General features: G+C 38.1%; 1 protein-coding gene across 1 annotated transcript in view; it reads left to right on the forward strand.

The window, feature by feature from the left end:
- The window catches only part of LOC103051099 (ovostatin-like), a 59098-nt gene that overhangs the window by 6452 nt on the left and 33426 nt on the right, over positions 1 to 19220 (forward strand). Inside the window, exons 5-17 of the mRNA XM_088137561.1 lie at positions 3473 to 3641; positions 5193 to 5277; positions 5482 to 5593; positions 6355 to 6469; positions 6634 to 6743; positions 8045 to 8203; positions 8600 to 8842; positions 9921 to 9978; positions 11574 to 11719; positions 12463 to 12612; positions 12898 to 13065; positions 16527 to 16662; positions 18162 to 18276. Of these exons, the coding sequence (XP_087993687.1) occupies positions 3473 to 3641; positions 5193 to 5277; positions 5482 to 5593; positions 6355 to 6469; positions 6634 to 6743; positions 8045 to 8203; positions 8600 to 8842; positions 9921 to 9978; positions 11574 to 11719; positions 12463 to 12612; positions 12898 to 13065; positions 16527 to 16662; positions 18162 to 18276 (1766 nt within the window). The remainder of the gene's footprint in view (positions 1 to 3472; positions 3642 to 5192; positions 5278 to 5481; positions 5594 to 6354; positions 6470 to 6633; positions 6744 to 8044; positions 8204 to 8599; positions 8843 to 9920; positions 9979 to 11573; positions 11720 to 12462; positions 12613 to 12897; positions 13066 to 16526; positions 16663 to 18161; positions 18277 to 19220) is intronic.

Below are 19220 nucleotides of genomic sequence, written 5' to 3' on the forward strand. Positions count from 1 at the left end.
AAAAAAGAAAAAGAAAAAAGAAAGCATTAAAAAAAAACCATTTAGATCACCCCTTGTCTTTCATCCCCCCCTCCTCCCATTCTTTCCTTTTTCTGTGGATGTATTTTGAACTTATCTAAAGTTCAATTATTATTAATTTAAACATTGACATTTTTATAAAGTTAACAATGATCATGAGTCTTGTGCCGCCTGAAACTCAACAGATATCAGTTAAATCTCTTTTGGAGGAGAAGAGAAAGGAATGCAACCTGTTCCAGAGAGAGGTGCCCCGCGGCGCGCTGGAGGCTCTGCGGTCCAGAGCAGGTTGGCTACCAGTGCAAGACTGGCTGCCTGCCTGCTGCCCGGGGAAAAGCACAAGCTTGCTGCCTGAACTTCTTCGGAGCAGCTCGGTCCATTGGCGCTGCTGCAGCTCGGCCTGAGAAGGAACTCCGGTCATGTGCTGCTCCTGTTCAGCCCGCGCCGGGGCAGCGCCAAGCAATCTTTGTCGCTGCAATAAAGCTCAGGCGGCGAGCTTGTGCAGGACTCCTCGCCAGTCGCGAACCTGGAGTTCTGGTGACTAAATGTATTATTGTTTCGTTTTAAAATGTAATATTTTCTATGTTTTGTTGCATTTTTATTTTATTTTCTTAAATATTACTCAATTGGCTTTTAAACTGGTTCGGGCCACACTCAGGAGTGTTGTGGGCCGTACACGTGTTTGACACCTCTGATATAAAGAAATCAGCAGATAGTGGTGAAGAAATATCGTTCATGCTGCTCTGATAGAGTATCCAATAAGAAAAAATCCATGTTAAGGTAAATAAGAAATCTAGGATACAAGTACTTGTCTTTCAGATCTGCTTGAAAGGGAAGAAAAATAGAGTTGCTGCCTTTCTCAAGTCAGGGAGAGGCAGACTAAGTGAAATGCCATTCATTTAGCTCCATTGTGAATCGGAGTCCCCTGCTTCTTGCATAAGAAACGCTTCTGTTCTTCCTTTCCATACAAAGGGGATGAGCCATCTTGATTGGAACCTCATCCGAGAGAGGAAGGCAGCGAATTTAAGCTTCCTGATCTCTGTTGCCCTTCCAATCCAGATCAGTCATCACACATTCACTCTTTACATTTAAAGTGCTCATCTACTTCTAAATTGCTAACTAATTAACTGCTAATCTAGTTTGTTCTTGAAAAAGGATACTCTTTTGAAGTTCTTTTTTCTAATCAAACATGAATTAATATTACCTGGAACCAATACGTGTTTATAGTGTTGTATAGGTTGTGGGTGTGCTTATTTTCTTCTCATTCCTTTTTTTTCTTCTATTTATTTTAATACCTGTTAATTTTTGTTAACTGAAATTTCCAAAGTTGGGTTTTTTTCTCTTGACAAGAAATAGGATAGTAGGGAGAAAATTAGGAGAAAAGGGAAGACTGTGGATCAGCTGTGGATAAAACTAGTTCTTGTGATTTGCTTTAGAAATATTGTGCCAACTAAAAATTGTTTTAACATCAATGTGTTCTAGATGCTCAGAAGTATTAATAATAATTTTAAAAATATTTTAAATGTAGATATATTTCTCTTGAAATTACAAAATTGTATTAGAATGACTTTCATATGACAACCCAATTTATATCATATTATTATCAGTTGAGTTTTGAACAGCAAAACTCTGAACAGCAAAAAAATATCTTGTACTGGAGAAAATGTTTTCAAGGTTGGATTTTGCAACAAATGTTCTGACAAACGATTATTGCCTTGGGTGCCTTTGGTCACTGATGGCAGCCTCCAAATCAGCTTACTGTAGTATTAGCAAGGCATGGCAACAGACCATTCGTTTCCTCATACTAACTTTTTGTCTCTGATTTACTACAAGGAGTCATATTTCGGCTGACAGAGCCTTTCCTCATATATTAGGAGGAGTCTGATAGCACTTTTTCTGACTAACACATTTCACAGAAAAGAAAAAGCATAAGCTTTTGTGACCTGCACCTCACTTTATCAGATGTATGGAGCAGTGAGACTGATGCAGGATTTGAATTGTGGGGGGAAAGGGGGGGGAGAAAGGGAGAGGAAAATAGATTGGTTATGCAGATGAAAGTTACTAGTGAGACAGATTACAAGTACCTTAACAATTAACAATTGTAATATGTTAAAAACCTGTTGTGTTTATAGAGACTTTCTGAGATTGCCTGAAACCTTTTGATGTTGCTGTTCCAAGCCACTTTGAAGTCTGCCAGAGAATGTCCTGGGAGGCTGACATGCTGAAATATTGCTTTGACCTTGTTTTGAGTCCTGATGTTAAACTTGTGTCCATTCATCCCTTTGCACAAAGTTTATCCCCTTTGTCCTATATAGAATCCAGAGGGGCATTGCTGGCAGGTAATGGATATCGCATAGGAGGGAAAGCATATGAAGCCACATCTAATCTTGTGTGCGTATGGGTTGGGGCCTGCAGCGGTGCTGTTCATGTAGATGTAGAGGCAATGTAGATATCTGGATTTGTTGCAGGTCTGGTTCCCGTCATTCTGTTGTTTCTTGTTGCTTGTGAGAATCTGCTTCAGGTTGACTGGTTGTCTCTATGCAAGCTTGGGCCTGCCACCCAGCCCCTGAGAAAGTGTGGTGTCATTGCCCAGTATGGGCTGTAACTTATTAATACTGTAATGCATTTGCGTGATTTGAGCTGAGGATGACACCTTGTGGTGGTGGTAGTTAACAACTATCACAGGCTGCAACAAATATGCCAGCAAAATTAGAGGTGATTTCATATGTTCTTCCTCTGATAGCACTAGAGGCGGTCCTCACTTACCAACCTTTTGTTCAGCAACTGTTTGAAGTTATGATGGTGCTGAAAAAATAACTTTGCAGACCATTTACAACCTTTGCACTGTCCCTTAGTGACGTGATCGTCATTATAGTTAGTACACATTATCTTATGCCTGACCTGTGTTTTTTTCTTTCCCCTCTCTTACAGAGCAGAGAGACTGGAGAGAAAGGAATTGCAAGAGAGTAAGCTGTTTGCTGTTCTACACATTGAAAGCAATGCAGTCGTGCCAAGCAGCTCAGGGCTGGGAGCTGCAGGTATGCTACACAAACAAACAGTTTACAGTACTACCTTGAAATCTCTTCTTCTCTAATCTCTCTGCTCTGTGGGGTGTGAGGGAAGCAAGCAATTTCTGTAGGGAGTCTCCCCTTTGTCTGACCCTCTCCACCCCACCCCCCCAGAGCCGAGAGATTGGAAAGAAAGGGATTGCAGAGAGTACTGTAAACTGTTTGCATAGTGCGCAAGGGCTGCTGGTGTGATTTTATTGCTTTCAATGTGTACAGGACAGTAAGCAGGCACTTGAGCCTTCCAAAGGGCAAGGGAGTGGTTAGGAGGCAAACAAAAGCCAAAAGTGTAGCCTTGTTTCTCTCCAGCCAGAAAGCACAGTTGTGGTCTAAGCAACCTAGATTGGATCTTTTTCTTTGTGTCTGAATTCGTTTTCATTCTGCCTTTCCAGGATCCTCAAAGAAATCGAATATTTCAGTGGATAAATGTTACATCTGAGGTTAACATCGTCCAGCTGTTTTTCACATTAGTTTTAGAGCCAATTTTAGGAATCTACCAAATCACTGTGCAGAAGAAATCAGGGACCAAGATCTCCCATTCTTTCACTGTGGATGAATATGGTAAATATCTGTAGTTTCTGATTTCTAAGATTTTAAAACTACAGAAATAGGATTTGTTAGAAATTTAAGATGGTTAATTTTCCAGGCCTTTGAAGAGGAAAGGCCAGGTACAAAAGTCCCATATGGTTTTTTTTCCCCATATGGATGGGGGAGAAGTAATTGTCATCATAGTTCACATTTGCTGCATTGGTTGAGCTTAGACTTTTTACTGGACAACCTGGAGGTGACTATGCTGTCCTTCCCTGAACCTGAATAGAGGAAATACTTCAAATACGTATTATAGTAAAACTGATACAAAGATATTCAGCTGAAACCTGGCAAGATTCTAAAAAGATTCTGAAACCTGGCAAGACTCTAAAAAACCTGTCTTCCTTATTATTTTCATCTATCCTGCCAAAAATTAAAAGAATTAGCAGAATTTATATTCTTCACCATTACAGTCTGTGGACAAATCTTTTTTTAGTTGTATCTCAGACCTCTAATACAAATCATATCACAGTGATTCATAAAGGGCTGTTTTTCCCCATTGGCTCTGTTTGGTTTCAATCAACCTTCACTTGCTGAGTTTGTTTTTTTCATTTCAGTGGTTGCCTAGATTTTTTAGTTCAGAGGCTGCTCTACCAGCCTCTTCCTGCTCATTGGCCATAATGTATGTTCACTTCTGTCTTGAAGTTCTTACACATTTTTGAGACCTGTTTCTGTTATTTTTCTCAGAGCCCTTTGTTCATTCAGATCCCTGCTTCTTAATGCATTTATTATTCTGTACTCTTCCTTCAACCAGCATGACTTTACTATAGATTCTGCTACTTAGTTTCCCCGTCTTGTAAGCCTCCCCACAAAACTCTTCTTGCCTTCCTTTTTTAAAAATAATTTTTACTGAAGAAGTTTTTAATGAAATAAAAACCATAAAAGAAAATAAAGATAATAAAGAAAAATAGTAAATAGTGAAGAAATAAAAAAGAAAAAGAAATGGAAAAGAAAAAGAAAAAGAAAAAGAAAAAGGAAGGAAGGGGAAGGGAAGGGAAGGGAAGGGAAGGAAAGGAAAGGAAAGGAAAGGAAAGGAAAGGAAAGGAAAGGAAAGGAAAGGAAAGGAAAGGAAAGGAAAGGAAAGGAAAGGAAAGGAAAGGAAAGGAAAGGAAAGGAAAGGAAAGGAAAGATTATAAAGAAGCAGCTTCCAGTCTTCTTGACAGCGGTTATAAATATATTTCTATCTATCTGTCTATCAAATTTATATAGCTGCCCATCTCACCAGAAGTGACTCTTTATATTTTGCTCTCTCAAGAAGAGCTGAAGACCTTCCTAGGTCTAAAAATTGAATGAAAAATATATGGAAAATGTGTTAGAACGGCATGATTTTTCAAACTAAAAACAAGTAAAAACAAATTTTCCTAGAACATTCCATTCTAGACAGTGGTTTTTAGTATTTTACTGAGGAGCTGATCCCTCTTGATTTCTCTGAAGTCATATTTTTGCCAGATAGTTTAGAATTGCAAAGTAAATTTCTGAAGAAAAAAAAAGTAGAATATGTCATTTTCCATTTTTACTTCCCAGTATTACCAAAGTTTGATGTCACAATCAGCGCACCCAAAACTGTCTCTGTGGAGAATCCTGATTTCAAAGTGAAGGTGTGCAGTGTGTAAGTATTGACACAAACTTTGAAGTAAAACTCTCTAACACAGTTATTGCTAATTAATTGGTAGTTGATAACCATTGCAGATGAATGCAAAATTAACATGAACATTTGTCCGAGGAAATTCATTCCCTATATTAATTCTATATGTTTCCAGATCTTGTTTAAATCAAAGCCATCTTTTCTCCAGTGTGTTCCCTTACTCTCTAGATACACCTATGGGCAACCAGTTGAGGGAAACGTTCAGCTCAGTGTATGTAGAAATATCAATTTTTATGGAACCTGCAAGAAAGATCCTGTCTGTGAATCTGTTAACAAAAAAGTAAGATTCATCTTTCTGTAAACTTTTTGATGCTTTCCTTTCTTTTACTGCCTTCTCCTTTTTCTTAGAGCCTTTCTACATCCCTAGACAATTTTTTCTGCATTATAGTATGTACGCCCCACCTTACATGAAATAAAAAAAAATCCTATATTGGAGTTGATATAATTTGAATAATATTCCTGTGGGACCAGAAATGTTCTCTTTCAATGGAGGTGGAAGTGCCATGTTGCTTTGATATCAGCAGATTGCTGCTTACCCTCTTCCCCACAAAAATTTACAAATTGTTGGATATGAAATTTTGCCTGTTGGACCGATGCCACACACATAGAAATTCCTTCCATATCTTCCACTGAATATGGAGATCATGCAGAAGAACCAGTAGTTCCTCATTCCTCACCTCATTTTCAGTGTTAGCATGGAGAAAGTCTAGGCAGGATTTTCCAGTGCCCCAATTGGTTATTAGCTAGGTTCAGAAAAGCATAGAGCAGAACTAATACTTGGAATTGGTCCTCTATGCAAGACAGATTTTGATGAGGATGTTGCATTTTAAGGCTTAGGAATATTTCATAGCATGTTTAAGGACTAAGCATGGCTCTATGGAATCTAACAAATATCTACCCCAATAGTTAGGTATTCTGGCCCAAAGATATGCTTTTATACAATGAGTACCAGGAAGACTTTTCATGGTAATCTTTGACAATCCATTTTCCTGTTCACATTGGAATTCCCCCCTCCTTTTTTTTTTTTTTTTTTGTTATCAGCTAGGCAAGGATGGCTGCCTTTCCCATATCTTTAGCTCCAAGACTTTTGAACTTAATCGTTCAGGTTATTGGATGAATCTTGATGTGAAAGCTGTTGTTACAGAAAAAGGAACAGGTAACTCCTTCTGCTTAATCAAAAAGGTTAATAGCTGCTAGGAAGATATAGAAATACAGCCATAAACAACTTTAAATAACTGGTTTACCATATATTAAGTTTACCATGAATTAAATTAAAAATTCAAGACTAATTTTTATTTTTGCCCTGGTATACTCAAACAGGGGTACAGAGTGACCGTTTGGCCTCCATTTCAATTTCTCGGGTACTAGGAACAGTGACTTTTGAAAATATGGAACAAAACTACAGAAGGGGGATTTCATATTGTGGACAGGTAACATGAGAATTGGATACGTCCCAGCCTAAATGGTTGTTTCAAGAGATACTGATTATACCTCAGCTACCAAAGGTGATCCTGGAAAACTTCAAACATTCAAAATGGTTGAATAATGGAATTAGATGCTCCATTGAAACTTTAACTAAATTTGAATGAAATGGCAGGGGGACTTACAGGAGAAATATTTTCAGCATTAGCATGGGCATATGTTAGCTTTTAGGGTTTTCTGCAAATCTTCAAGTTGTTGCTAGATTTTTAAAAATGTATTGTGAATTTGAAAACTTTGTAGCATGGTAACAAAGAATGTGAGCATCAAATTTGAAAATCCCCAAGTTGAATTCCAGACCACTTCCACACTAGCGATTTATACCATTTTGCCCTATTTATGGAAGTCTTTCTATTTATAGCAACACCCAGTTTTACTCCAGCAATATAAAATCTGTCTTCATTCATTGCCACAGCAATGGCTGGATGAAGCTGTAAGATATTATAATGCACTAGGGTAGAAATGACAGCCATTGTTATTTTTTCTTCAGCAGGTAACATGCAAATAATAATTTCCTTTAGAGGGTTATCGTAAGGGTAGCTATGATACTAAATGTTATAGTTGTAAATATAAAATGCACTCTATAAATATCAACTGGCTAACTTATACAGTGGAGAGGAACAATTCCAAATGCTCTTCTAGCAAAAAATTTGCAGAGTAGAAACAAGAAATACTTTATTCATTTATTTATCATAATTCTATGCTGCTGCAATCAAAAATGACTCTCAGCAGCTCACACAGAAAAAATAGCTGTATTAATTGCTTTCTGTCCCCATCCCCCAAATTAAAGTATTTCACGTTTGCAAAAGAAGGGAATATGATCAATTCTATTAGGGTTATGATAAGTTGCTGAGGATTTTCTTTGTTTGTTTTTTGGATTATGAGTTCCTTCTGTACCATACCACATGACTCTGTCCTTTGAGGTCATTTCGGAGCTATTGTTTCTAATTTTGGAAACAGCTGCCTCAGAGACTGGCAGAGGAGGTCAGGGAATTTCACACTGGTTTGCCTCCACAAGTGGAGCTGTGTTTCCAAGCCTTGTGAAGTGAACTGAAGAATCATATTCCATTAGGGTGGATAAAATTGTGCCCTTAAGATAATATTTTTTCCTCCTGTGAAATATTTGAGGGATTTGGGGTATACCAAACAATTTTTACAAGCCTAAAGCAGTTAATTATACATACCTAATTACAAAGTGTTGCAGGATCAGAAGTTAGTTTCTGATGTCTCTGAAGTTTTCCTTTCTCTTTAGTTGAAACTGGTTGATGTTGATAACTCTCCCATTGCAAATGAGGTCGTCCAACTATTACTTAACAGCAAAAATGTGGGCAATTACAGCACCAGTGCAAATGGCATGGCTCAGTTTTGCATTGACACCTCCGAGATCTTGAGCCCAGATTTCTCTCTTAGGGTAAGTCATCAGTTGGACTGAAATGATGATACTTTATGGATTTGGTTATAGATAATAGATGGAACATGGGATGAAGAGATCATTGGTTGTAAATTAAGAGGAGGTGAAAAGTTACTAAAATTGTTTATACTTGTGATGAAGGTTGGAAGTCACTTCTTTATATATTTCCTTTCTTTCTTTACTATATTCTTTCTTTTCTTTCTATTCTCTACTTTTTTCCTTTTCCTTTGCACTTTTTACTCTTTCTTTCTACTCTTTCTTCTTCCTTTTAATTTGTATTAGTTTTTACTATTGCAATTATAATCTTTAATAAAATTATGTAAAAATACTATGAAATATATTGATTTCTACAAATGATGTAAAATAATCTGTTCTTTCCCTTCTCACTCCCTACAGCTAATATATAAACCCAACGAAAATTGCAACAGTGATGGCTGGATAATACCTTACTATCCAGAGGCCTATTATTCAGTCCAACGCTTCTATTCCAGGACAGAGAGTTTTATAAAGATACAACAGGTCTTTGAAGATCTGCATTGTGACCAGTTCAGACTGATCAAAGTGTTTTATATCCTGAACAATATCCCAAATTCACCCCAAAACTTAAAAGGAAGGAGGACGGCAACCTTCTACTACTTGGTAAGAACCAAACTTCTGCCTAGTTTTTCTTACAGCATTTACCAGGGTTGAAACATGTGACTGCAACAGAATACCAACATCTTAAACGTAGAAGTGGATTCTGAGAGAGAGGTTGGCCAGGATAAATGTTTATTAAGTTACTGACTTCCTTTAGTGACATCTTTGACAAGTAAGATAATGTTATCATCTTATGTAAATTTGGAGATTCCCCTTAGTTGAGAAACCTATCTCAATTTCTTTATTGTTACTGTTTTATGTACTGTTTTATAAAAAAAGTTTTCTTTTACGTTGAAACACACATACAAATACCGTATAAATGTCTAAATTAAAAAAAACAAACTCCACCCATGTTAGTCTTTTGTAGCAAAAATAAAGCCAAAAATGAACAAACAAAAAAAATCCACAAGAGTTATTTGGACTGACATGGCTACTCCCGTAAACACATTTTCTGTATTTATTATTACAATCTCAGTAATTCCATCTCCCACACTAAAGTAATTCTACCCTTCTGTCTCTAACTTCCGTCCTCATTATTTCTCCCCTGTTAACCCTGCCACACCAATAACTGAGCACATGTAAAATGTTTCTCTCAGAACCATACCACATACATCCAATGGACTGTAATTCACAAAAACTTATATGATAATAACATTGACAAATATCTGACAAAGTTTCTGTGTCATGTTACAGTTCACCTTAGCACCTCTTTCCTCTAGCCCTTGCCACGGTTATATCTAGGCACATGCCACTGACCTTGGTGGTGCCTGGCTGTGGATGGTCAGCAGGGTAAGCAATCCTACCTGGGATACTTATCACTGAACTTTGCAGTAATGTGAGGACAATTGGCAACTTCTAAAGCATATATACTGCAAGATTTGTGTGTTTACAGTCATTTTTCCATTTTTATGTACTAAATAAGGATTTACTGAGCAAAACAGAAAAACAGTGTGGACATTATAAAGAGCTTCAGATTTTCAGGCTTAATAAGAGCTCTTGCTATTTGCATGTTTTAATGAGCAGCAATTCTCTTACTTCCTTTTTTTTTCATTTTAGCTTGTTTTCTTGTTGTTGTTTACAGGTACTGGTGAAAAACAAAATTGTCCATTTCAATAAGTACACTGTCTCCCTTAGTCATGGTAAGCATTACTTAAATCATACACCCACTTACCTAAGAGTCAGCTTCACTAGTGAGGCAATGCACAGGACTGTGGTGATACTTTTTCAATATGAAAACTGTTGTTTTGAACTGCAAAACAGCCCACTCACCACTTTATGCCCCTTTATGTTTCACATTTTCCTGCAGCAGTTCATAGCAATTATTTCCCCATCCTGTTGCTGATTTGCTTTCATCATCATCTTAATTGAAAACAAGGATGGATGGATTTTGCCACAAAGACTACAGACTTTTGTGAACAACTGTTAAGCTCTAGGGCTTTTTCCCCAATGCCTGTTTGTTGTGACTGCAATACATTCATTCACACAGATTTATTCCCATAGGAAACCCTTAGCCTAAGAATCCTGGAGAGGGAAGGAAGGAGTGTTTTGCTCCAGCAGCATTTTTTTTCCTTCTGAGATCTTCCAGTCTTTCTTTCAATCACAGCTGCTGAGTTTTTCATCTGGGAGAAGGGAAAAGATGAGCAACTATCAGAAAGTTAGAGCAGGTTTGAAGTGGTGTCAGGCCATCTTGAGGTAGGCAGTGCCTGCCTTGATTCACCCCTAATGGCAGAGGTTCAGCAAAGATACTTTCAGAGCAGTGGATTCATTCCTGACCCTTTCATATTTGAATGGACATTACCATTTTTAACAGCCATTGTGGGGAATGGATGTTTCTGCATATCTTCTTGCTGTGCTCTGAAGATAATTGTGGAAGATTCTTTTAAAACTTGTGTTGCGGTGTGCAACAGAGCTGAGTGTGTACCAAAGGCTCCTTTTTAAAGCCATATTAATATGTATAAAAATCTGGGAAATCTTTAAGAAAGTTTTCATTTGATGTCTTCTGTCAAAAGATTGGCAAAAATGAGGAGTACAAAACTTGTTTGAGAAACTCATCCTTCTGATTTGGACAATCTGAAGTATTTTTCAGTATTTATGCAAATACATCTAAAAATGATAAGTCAGAATGTATAATGCTATGAATAAAGCTTTATGCTACAATGCAATCTTGGCAATTTTACTTCTGTTATTCTCTGTTTCTAGTGTTTATATCCTGCATACTTTTATTTTCTATTTAGTTTCAAAATTTAAATTTAGGATTTTTAAGTGTTTGGAGGCCACCTTGGAAACCCTTTGATTTGAAGGATGCTATATGAATTTATAGAATAAATAAATGTTCACTTTTGCACTGCAGTAATTTTTCTTACCACTGCAGTTAATACCATCTGATCACTAATAGTGATTGCCAAGTTTTCCTCCACCCTCCCAACTTGCTTTGGATTCGTTCAAAAATGTCATCAACAATCAGAAAACATTGAGCCAATCAGAATTTGTAAGATACAAAACGTGCTCCATTACATCCACCAGATCTCTGAATTAGAGGCTAAATCTGGGTTAAAGGTTGCAACAGATAAACATGTAGAGAAGTAGTACATAAAATAATTCCTGTTGGATCCAAAACTGATATTGAGTGGTTTGTCAGATCTGATAAAACAGTATGAGCTTCAGAAGAAATGCAGAGTCTGTGGATTTCAGAAGGAGGCTGTCTGCTGATTCCTACTTTTCTCCTCTATGACAGCTTCCAAAGGCTCCTTCAACATCCGACTAAAGGTCAGTTCAAGCCTGGCTCCAGTTGCCACGCTGCTGGTCTACACTCTCCATCCAGAGAGGGAGGTGGTTGTTGATACTGCCAGGTTCCAGATAGAAAAGTGCTTCAAAAATAAGGTCAGGAATAACAACACAGACAAGTCAAGCTAAGCTATTATGAATACAGTTCACAAGTAAATAGAACTGAGGGAAAGATGGAATTTAGCTACCAAGTTAAATGTCCTCCCCTAGTGCATATCATAGGCTTTCTTTGGGGTCTTGTATAGCAACAAAATGTCTGCCAAAATGTTCCTGTTTGCTTTTATTTCCATTCTGCTCTATGTTGATACATTTCTGGTTCCTTCTCCATCTGTTCTGTTCCACCTCAGAATAAGAATCTTCCTGGTTTCCTGTTTGGAAGAGATCAGTTGTTCTACAGAAATTCTATGGTCTGTGCCAGAATCATGGGACAAGTGTCTCTTGTGGTTCTCTAATCATAATCAGCAGCTTCAGCTCTTGACCAAAAACAGCCATTCACTCTGTGGTTTAGTCTCTATTTCCAGAACAGTGACCCATCATACGTATACATCTAAAGACTGAAACACATTTATTTTCCCCCTCCACTTTCATATTCAACTATCAAAAAAGCTTGGACCGATAAAGGTAATAAAATCTATGTGATACAATAGATCAGAGCAGTTGCGTAAATCAGATAGATGCTAAAAATAGTAGTGGAAAGTGGAATATCCAGACCCTTTTTTCCTTCATATGGCTTTTGTCACAGTTCCTGTCTGAGATGGAAAGAAGGTTCACATCATTTCATTATTTGAATTCTATGGATAATAAGATAAATTCCTTCCATGATTTCTGTTCAATTCCAGGTAAAACTTCAGTTTTCTGAGAAGCAAGCTCTCCCAGCTTCAAAAGTCAGACTCCATATTAAAGCTGCTGATAGTTCTTACTGTGCCCTGCGAGCTGTGGATCAGAGTGTCCTTCTCTTAAAACCAGAGACAGAATTGTCAGCTAAAAGTGTAAGCACTGACTACTTTGTCTTTGTCAGGCTGTGCCTGATCCTGTACACTTAATAACAGAGAAGATACGCAGTTCCGGTATCTCATATGACTCATTATTATCCTAGGCTTATGCAGTTCTTTAAGGGATACATTAAAAGCCAGGTTTGCTCTGTATGTAGCCTAATTCATCCCAGTTTGTTCAGATTGTAAATTTTAGCCTTTGGGATGGGGCCATTGTCTGTGTTCAGAATGTATATCTGTTTGGCCTGATTATAACAAGACTTTGCCTTTTTTCCTCCTTAGGTCTACAGTCTGCTCCCCTATGATATGTTTGGTTATTACTTCAATGGGCTCAACCTAGAGGATGACCCCGAAGAGCCATGCCTCCCATCCGACAACATTTTTTATAATGGCTTGTTTTATGTTCCTGCTGCTATCAGTTATGGCCCAGATGCCTATGAACTTATAAGAGTAAGTTTCCCTTTTTACTTTTTTTAGCAACGATGGAAAATAAATTTCTGACATTCTCCATTGTCAAAAGCATTTTTTAAAGATGAAATTATTTATAGCAATATTCTATGGATACACAAAAGTAAAAATGGTTACACGATCTAAATAGTTTTGATTGCAAAACAAAACAATGGAATAAATTTCTATAAAAAGAAATAAATAGGTAGCTTTAGAAGAAAGAGCACCAGGTGATTCATATATAGGAGAATTATATGATTTAATCATGTGTTATAGAAGTACCTGGGTCAGTAGGCTGTGGATAAGGCACTAATTCTTCAGCACAAAGAGCAATTAAAAATAAGATTATATATCTGAAAATGATCTTGTACTAGGGAGGAATTCTTACTTTGAGAATATCTCTCCAGTTAAGGGTATGTAGGTAGGCCTGAAAAAGTAAAGTGAATCATGACAAGATGGAAGCTAGGGGATAGGTGGCTCTCATGTCTAATCAATGGGTATGCAGATTGTGCCATTCCCCCAAAACAGCAGGTACATTGTTTCAGGGTATTATGTGACTCAGCTTTGTCACTTGTGGTAGTCTCAATGGCTAGAACTGTCTGTTACAAGCTTTGGCTGGTTTGCAGGTTGCAACCATTTTTAAATGGGGATAGTTGCTTCAATACTCCATGCTCAGATGAATTCTAATTGAATTGCTGTAATATATTGTTCATTGGGTGCCCTTAAAAATGACTCAGAATCTTCAGCTAACACATAATCTGGCTGTCAGAATTGTAACTGGTATGCCAAGATGCTATCACATCTGCATTAGCTAGTTCCTTCCAAGTTTAGTTCAAGGTGATGGTGATTATCTTTGTACTTTTTTAGTGGCTTAGGCACAATATTTGAAGGAATCTTTCTTTATGCCTACATGCCAGATTTTAAGGCTCTGCCTTAAAAACCTTACATTAATGGGCATTCCCAAATAGGCCTGAAAAGACTGCTGCAAAAACTGAATACCTACTGTGCTCATAATTTTTTAAACATCAATAAAAGCAAATCTAAAGTGATGGTATTTAGCAGAAAAAGCGAGAAATATGACTGGCAGATAAATGGGGAGTCTATTGAACAAGTGAATTTTTTCAACTATCTAGGAGTGGTTTTTACCAGCAGAGGGTTGCGGTTAAATCAATTCAAGAGAAGCTCGGCAAGGGCCGCAGCAAGCACTAAAAGATTATATAAATTATTTAACTACAATTACCCAGGCACCCTGACCCTATATTGAAGGTGTTTAGGGCAAAAATAGTTCCAGTGCTGACCTATGGTGCAGAATTGTGGGGTTTAAATAAAGCTACCCTACTTGAACAAATTCAGACCCGCTTTTTAAGATGCATATTGGGAACAGATAAGAATACGTCTGCCCCTGCAGTCAAAGCGGAATTAGGTATCCATTCCTTACATAGTCACTTAATAATTAAAGTTTTCACATACTGGCTGAGGATCCAATCAATAGACTGATAGACTTCCCAAAATATGCTTAACTGGACAGATAAATATGGCACAACCCAATTCTTGGATCAGCCAACTCTTTGAAGTTATTTCACGACATGGGCTTTCTATTCAGCATCTGCTTTCAACGGTCTCTCAGGCAAGGGAAATTTTTAAATAGAGAGTCCTGGATATTAGTGCGCAAACTGACATGGAATTATTGACTAAAAATACATCTTTAAGATGGTTGGCAAAAAATAAAATTACTTTCCAACCTGAAAAATACCTGTCAATAAGTCTGCCACAGTTTTTAAGAAGGGCCTATTCTAGAGCTAGATTTGAGTTGCTGGATTTCATGGCCAAATATGGGCGCTTCCACCACTTGCCATATCATGAGAGAACCTGCATATGAGGTTCACCAGCCATTGAAAATATTTTCCATACTTTGTTCAGTTGCCAATTATATGCACCCATTAGGCTTAAATATATATCGTCCCTATTGGAAAGAACAACATACTGGGATCCAAACCACAGACTGTCTTATTTCCTCCGGGGTTCTAATGTGTATATTGTATGCAGAACTGCTAAGTTTATAACTAAGGCAGTGGTCATAAGAACCCAATACATTGAACAAATTGGGATATCCTGTAAGGGAGATTCATTTATCTGATTACTGACTCCTTGTATTGTCACATATGTATTTTATCACTGTATTTTCTCCTATCTATTTTCCTTTTTGGAACTAGACTGTGTATTGTACTTAATTTTAATTTATTTTATTGATAAGTTTGTAGGACTAATCAATTAATAAACTACTACTACTGCTACTTATATTAATGGGACAACAAGAAAGAGGCTGCCGCCACCAAATGGATATAACCCTTGTGCTAACTGGAGGGTGCCCTGAATTCAGGAGCTGGTCTATGCCAAGGGTTCCACTGAGCCCTCTTCACCTCTCCTTATTTCCTATAAAGAAAGAAAGCCTTTCACCATTCCGTCTTGAACTTGTGAAAAACAAAACCCAAGAACTTGGAAGACAATGACGAGTGAAAACAAGGGGGAGAGCATTCCTGCTATAATGCACCATAGCCAATTGGAGGTGTTTGCCGAAAATGAAATAAGGCACAGCAGGGGAACCAGGCAGTACTGCTTTGAGCTGGCACGAATCAGAAGATTCTACTTTTGATATACAGTAGGAAAAGACAAAGGGAGGAAGGTTGCGTTCCTCATAGGCTGGGGGCATGTAGAGGACAATGTTATATATTTCTGCCTTTGAAAAATGGTCAGTGGCCTGTATTCATGTTGGAACAAAGTGAGGGTTGCCCTCAATCTCCTCTCCCCAATTTTTTGTCAGGCTCACCTTTTATCTTCCTCCTGCCTCCCCCCCCGCCAAATTCCCCCTAAACCTCCTCTTGCTGTACTTTTTAACTTCTGTTTCCCCTCTTCCACTTGATCTCCTCTTTTTTGTTTTTCCTTTTTGCTCCCCTGGAAAACCTCCTCTCTTTGTAATTTTTTCCCACAAAAACCTCTTGGCAATAAACTTTTAACTCTGTACTAGCAATTTTATGGAATACAAATTCCATGTGGTTAGCAATAATTTTTCTTTCTTGCAGCCCAGGCATTTTTAAAAGGCTGATATGATATTTTAATTTATTAGGTTTGCCACTTCTTTTGTTGTTACTGTAAACTATTAATGATTACATGTTTTTATTATTTTTCTTATATGTTATGTGACCCTTTTTATCATAGCTGCATATAGGTTGCTGAAGTTAATTAACAGTTTGCTTTTAATGTTACTAATGAATTTTTAGACAATGGCTGTAAGATTTCTATTTGTTTTTATTGAACTTTTTTGATGGTTGTATGAAGTTTTATTGTACTGATATTGGAAGCCACCTCAAAGGAGTTAATAAAAGTAAAAATGGGAGAGAAATCATCTAATTATAATAACAATTATAATAATAAGAGCACCCTTCAAATCTTTCTTTGTTTTGAAGAATACAGGTATAAAGTTTGTAACCAATTCTGGGATACGACAACCAGTTTTATGTTCAAGCAGACACTTTCCATCTTCATTTTCTCTTGAAACAGTTGGTCGCTTCTCTACAAGTACAGCTGGTCCTTCCTTTGCAGGTAAATTGAAGCTGCAAGGAATTACAGTCCTGCAGAACAGGAGGAAAACTGACTACAGCAGCAGTCAGGGAAAAGAGGAGTACTGCTGTATTATATGGGCAGGGAAAAGAATTGTCACAGGGAGAGAAAGATATCAGATGCCTTGATTTCTCTGTAATGCTGTAATGAGAAAGTTGGCTCAGAGTTTTAATCTGAGTGTAGTGAGAGAAACCAACATTTAAGCTAGAGTTATAGACTCTCTTACCTCTCATTTAGCACCATAGAACACAAGCAGGCTAGTTTGTTGGTATATTTAGGGTAGCAATTTAATGAAGTTTTCTTTAAATCTGAATAATAACAGTAATAATTAATTCCAGGCTAACGCAGATTTGGAACTCCAGATTTCTTAGACCCCATGGGAACCATGAGCTTGTTTCAGAACAGGACTGTTTCTCCAGGACTTTTGTGGCTCAGAAATCATTTCCCAAAGTGTCTTTTAGATTTATTTTTTGCTGATTTCCTGATGTTCTTATTAGTACCTTTTGATTTCTGAAATTCAGGCTAGCAAAATTACTATTCTTGATTACTTCTGCCTCACAGAACCAACTGATGTTGCTAATTTGAAGACAGAGCCAGTATGCTGTTGGACTGTGATTAAAGTGTTGGAATGGGGCTGGGAAAATACAGGTTCCGGTCCCCACTGTCTGACTTAGTGCCAGTCACTTTCTCTCAGTCTAACCTACCATACCAGGTTATTCTGATGAAGGTAAAATGAAGTATATAAGCTGTCTTGAACTTCTCAGAGGAAAGATAAGGGTATAATTGTAATAAATAAAATAGACTAGATTAGATCCTGATTTAAGCAGAATCATAGCACTGGAAGTGACCTCAGAGGTAATTTAGTCCAACTGCCTGCTTGGTGCAGGTTCTGTTAAAGCATTATGAGCAGATGGCTATATAACCTCTGTTTGAAGACCTCCAGTGAACATGCCACTTTACGAGGCAACCTGTTCCACTGGTTGACAGGTCTTACCATCAGGAAATTCCTCCAACTATCAAATCCAGGTATTTACACAGAGGCTGGATGGCCACTTGCTGAGGACTGTGGGAGTGGATTCCTGCACTGGGAGGGGTTATACTCAATGATCTCTGTGGTCTCCAAACCTTACATACATTCCTTGATTGTATGATTCATAAAGCATTGTGTTCCTATACCGGTAACAACCTATTGATCTCCATTGACTCAGTGTATACTGAGCTCAGTGAAACTATAATTAAATGAGGCTTTGTCTGCTGGGAAGGGAGTGATGGCCCTGTGCCCTTACAGACAGCCGGTGGCCATTATGCCAAACAATTGCTTCCTCATCTATTGGATTTCAGAGTTTTGGCGGCAGTCCAAATGGGTTAGGAGTAGAAAAAAGAAGAGTCTCCCCACAGAACAAATGACTACACCATAGATAGGAGCTGTTCCCTGCTATTTTGCAAATCCACATAATTTTTTACATTTTTTCTCTTTTTAGAGCCTGTTCCTCCTCCACCACCAAGTCCTGGGGATGCAATTGGAGATCATGTTATTGTTGAAACTATTCGAAAGTTGCTGCCAGAAACTTGGATTTGGGACATCATTCCTGTCAAGTGAGCCGCTGATATTCATACCTTTTTAGAAGAAGCTAATGCCTGCAGGTTCTGCAGAGCCCGATGGATGTCTGCTTGCTACTTTCTTGGGATAGTTTCTCATCACGAGGGCAGCATTTGCAGTATTTCTGCATAACCATTTTGAGGCTGGGGGAGGTCACATGCCAGCAGTGGGTGAGACCAAAGCTGCATTCTCTGTCTCCCCCTTCTTCCCCTTCCCTCAGCTTCTTTCTCCTGTCCAACTAGAGTGAGGTGATGGTATCAGACAAGATCCATGTCTGCTTGTCTCATCTTCTGTTTTTTACACTGTTCCCCTATTTTCTAGCTGTTTTTCCACCTCTCAGTTGTAAAATCAAAGGGACGAGGGGATGTGGGAAAGGGGACAGAAACCAGGGCTGACGCACGTTGCTGAGGAGAAACTGGCAAGCCAGGGGAGGGGGGAGAGGGGGTTGGCAAGAAGCCTCGAGCCCTTAGCCCAGAGTGAGTTTCTACTTCCTTTCCTGCCGAAATTCTCTAAAGTGGTGCCAGTGGCACGTAGCTTCCTACTGCAGTGGCAAGTCTTCCAGCTAACACATGGGTAATTTTTAATTTTTGCCTAAAGCATTCAATCACTATATTAATTTGAAATGGTTAAAAATGAACAAAACAATCTGCATGTCTCTCATTTACCAAGTTAAGAGTACGTGCTTTTAGAGGTAATCTTGATCTTCGGATTCAAATCATAATCTGGAAAAAAATCTGCTGTTTTATGTAAAGCATAGAAGACTTTCTATGGGCCTTTTTATCAATCTCTGCACAGGTTTGTGTCTCTTCCTCTGCAGCCCAAAAGTAGGATTGCAGTGTTGCAGTTCCAAGTATCGTTGTTGCTGATATGCATTTAGCCCCTTGTGTTCCCAGTCTCTTTTAGCTAAAGGGAACAAAGGCTTCTGTTTTGCTCCAAGCAA

Source organism: Python bivittatus, unplaced genomic scaffold (genome assembly GCF_059951505.1).
Source record: "Python bivittatus isolate LINGU-HERP-01145 unplaced genomic scaffold, Pbiv_v1 ctg000220_np1212, whole genome shotgun sequence".
In the NCBI taxonomy this organism is placed as follows: Eukaryota; Metazoa; Chordata; class Lepidosauria; order Squamata; family Pythonidae; genus Python; species Python bivittatus.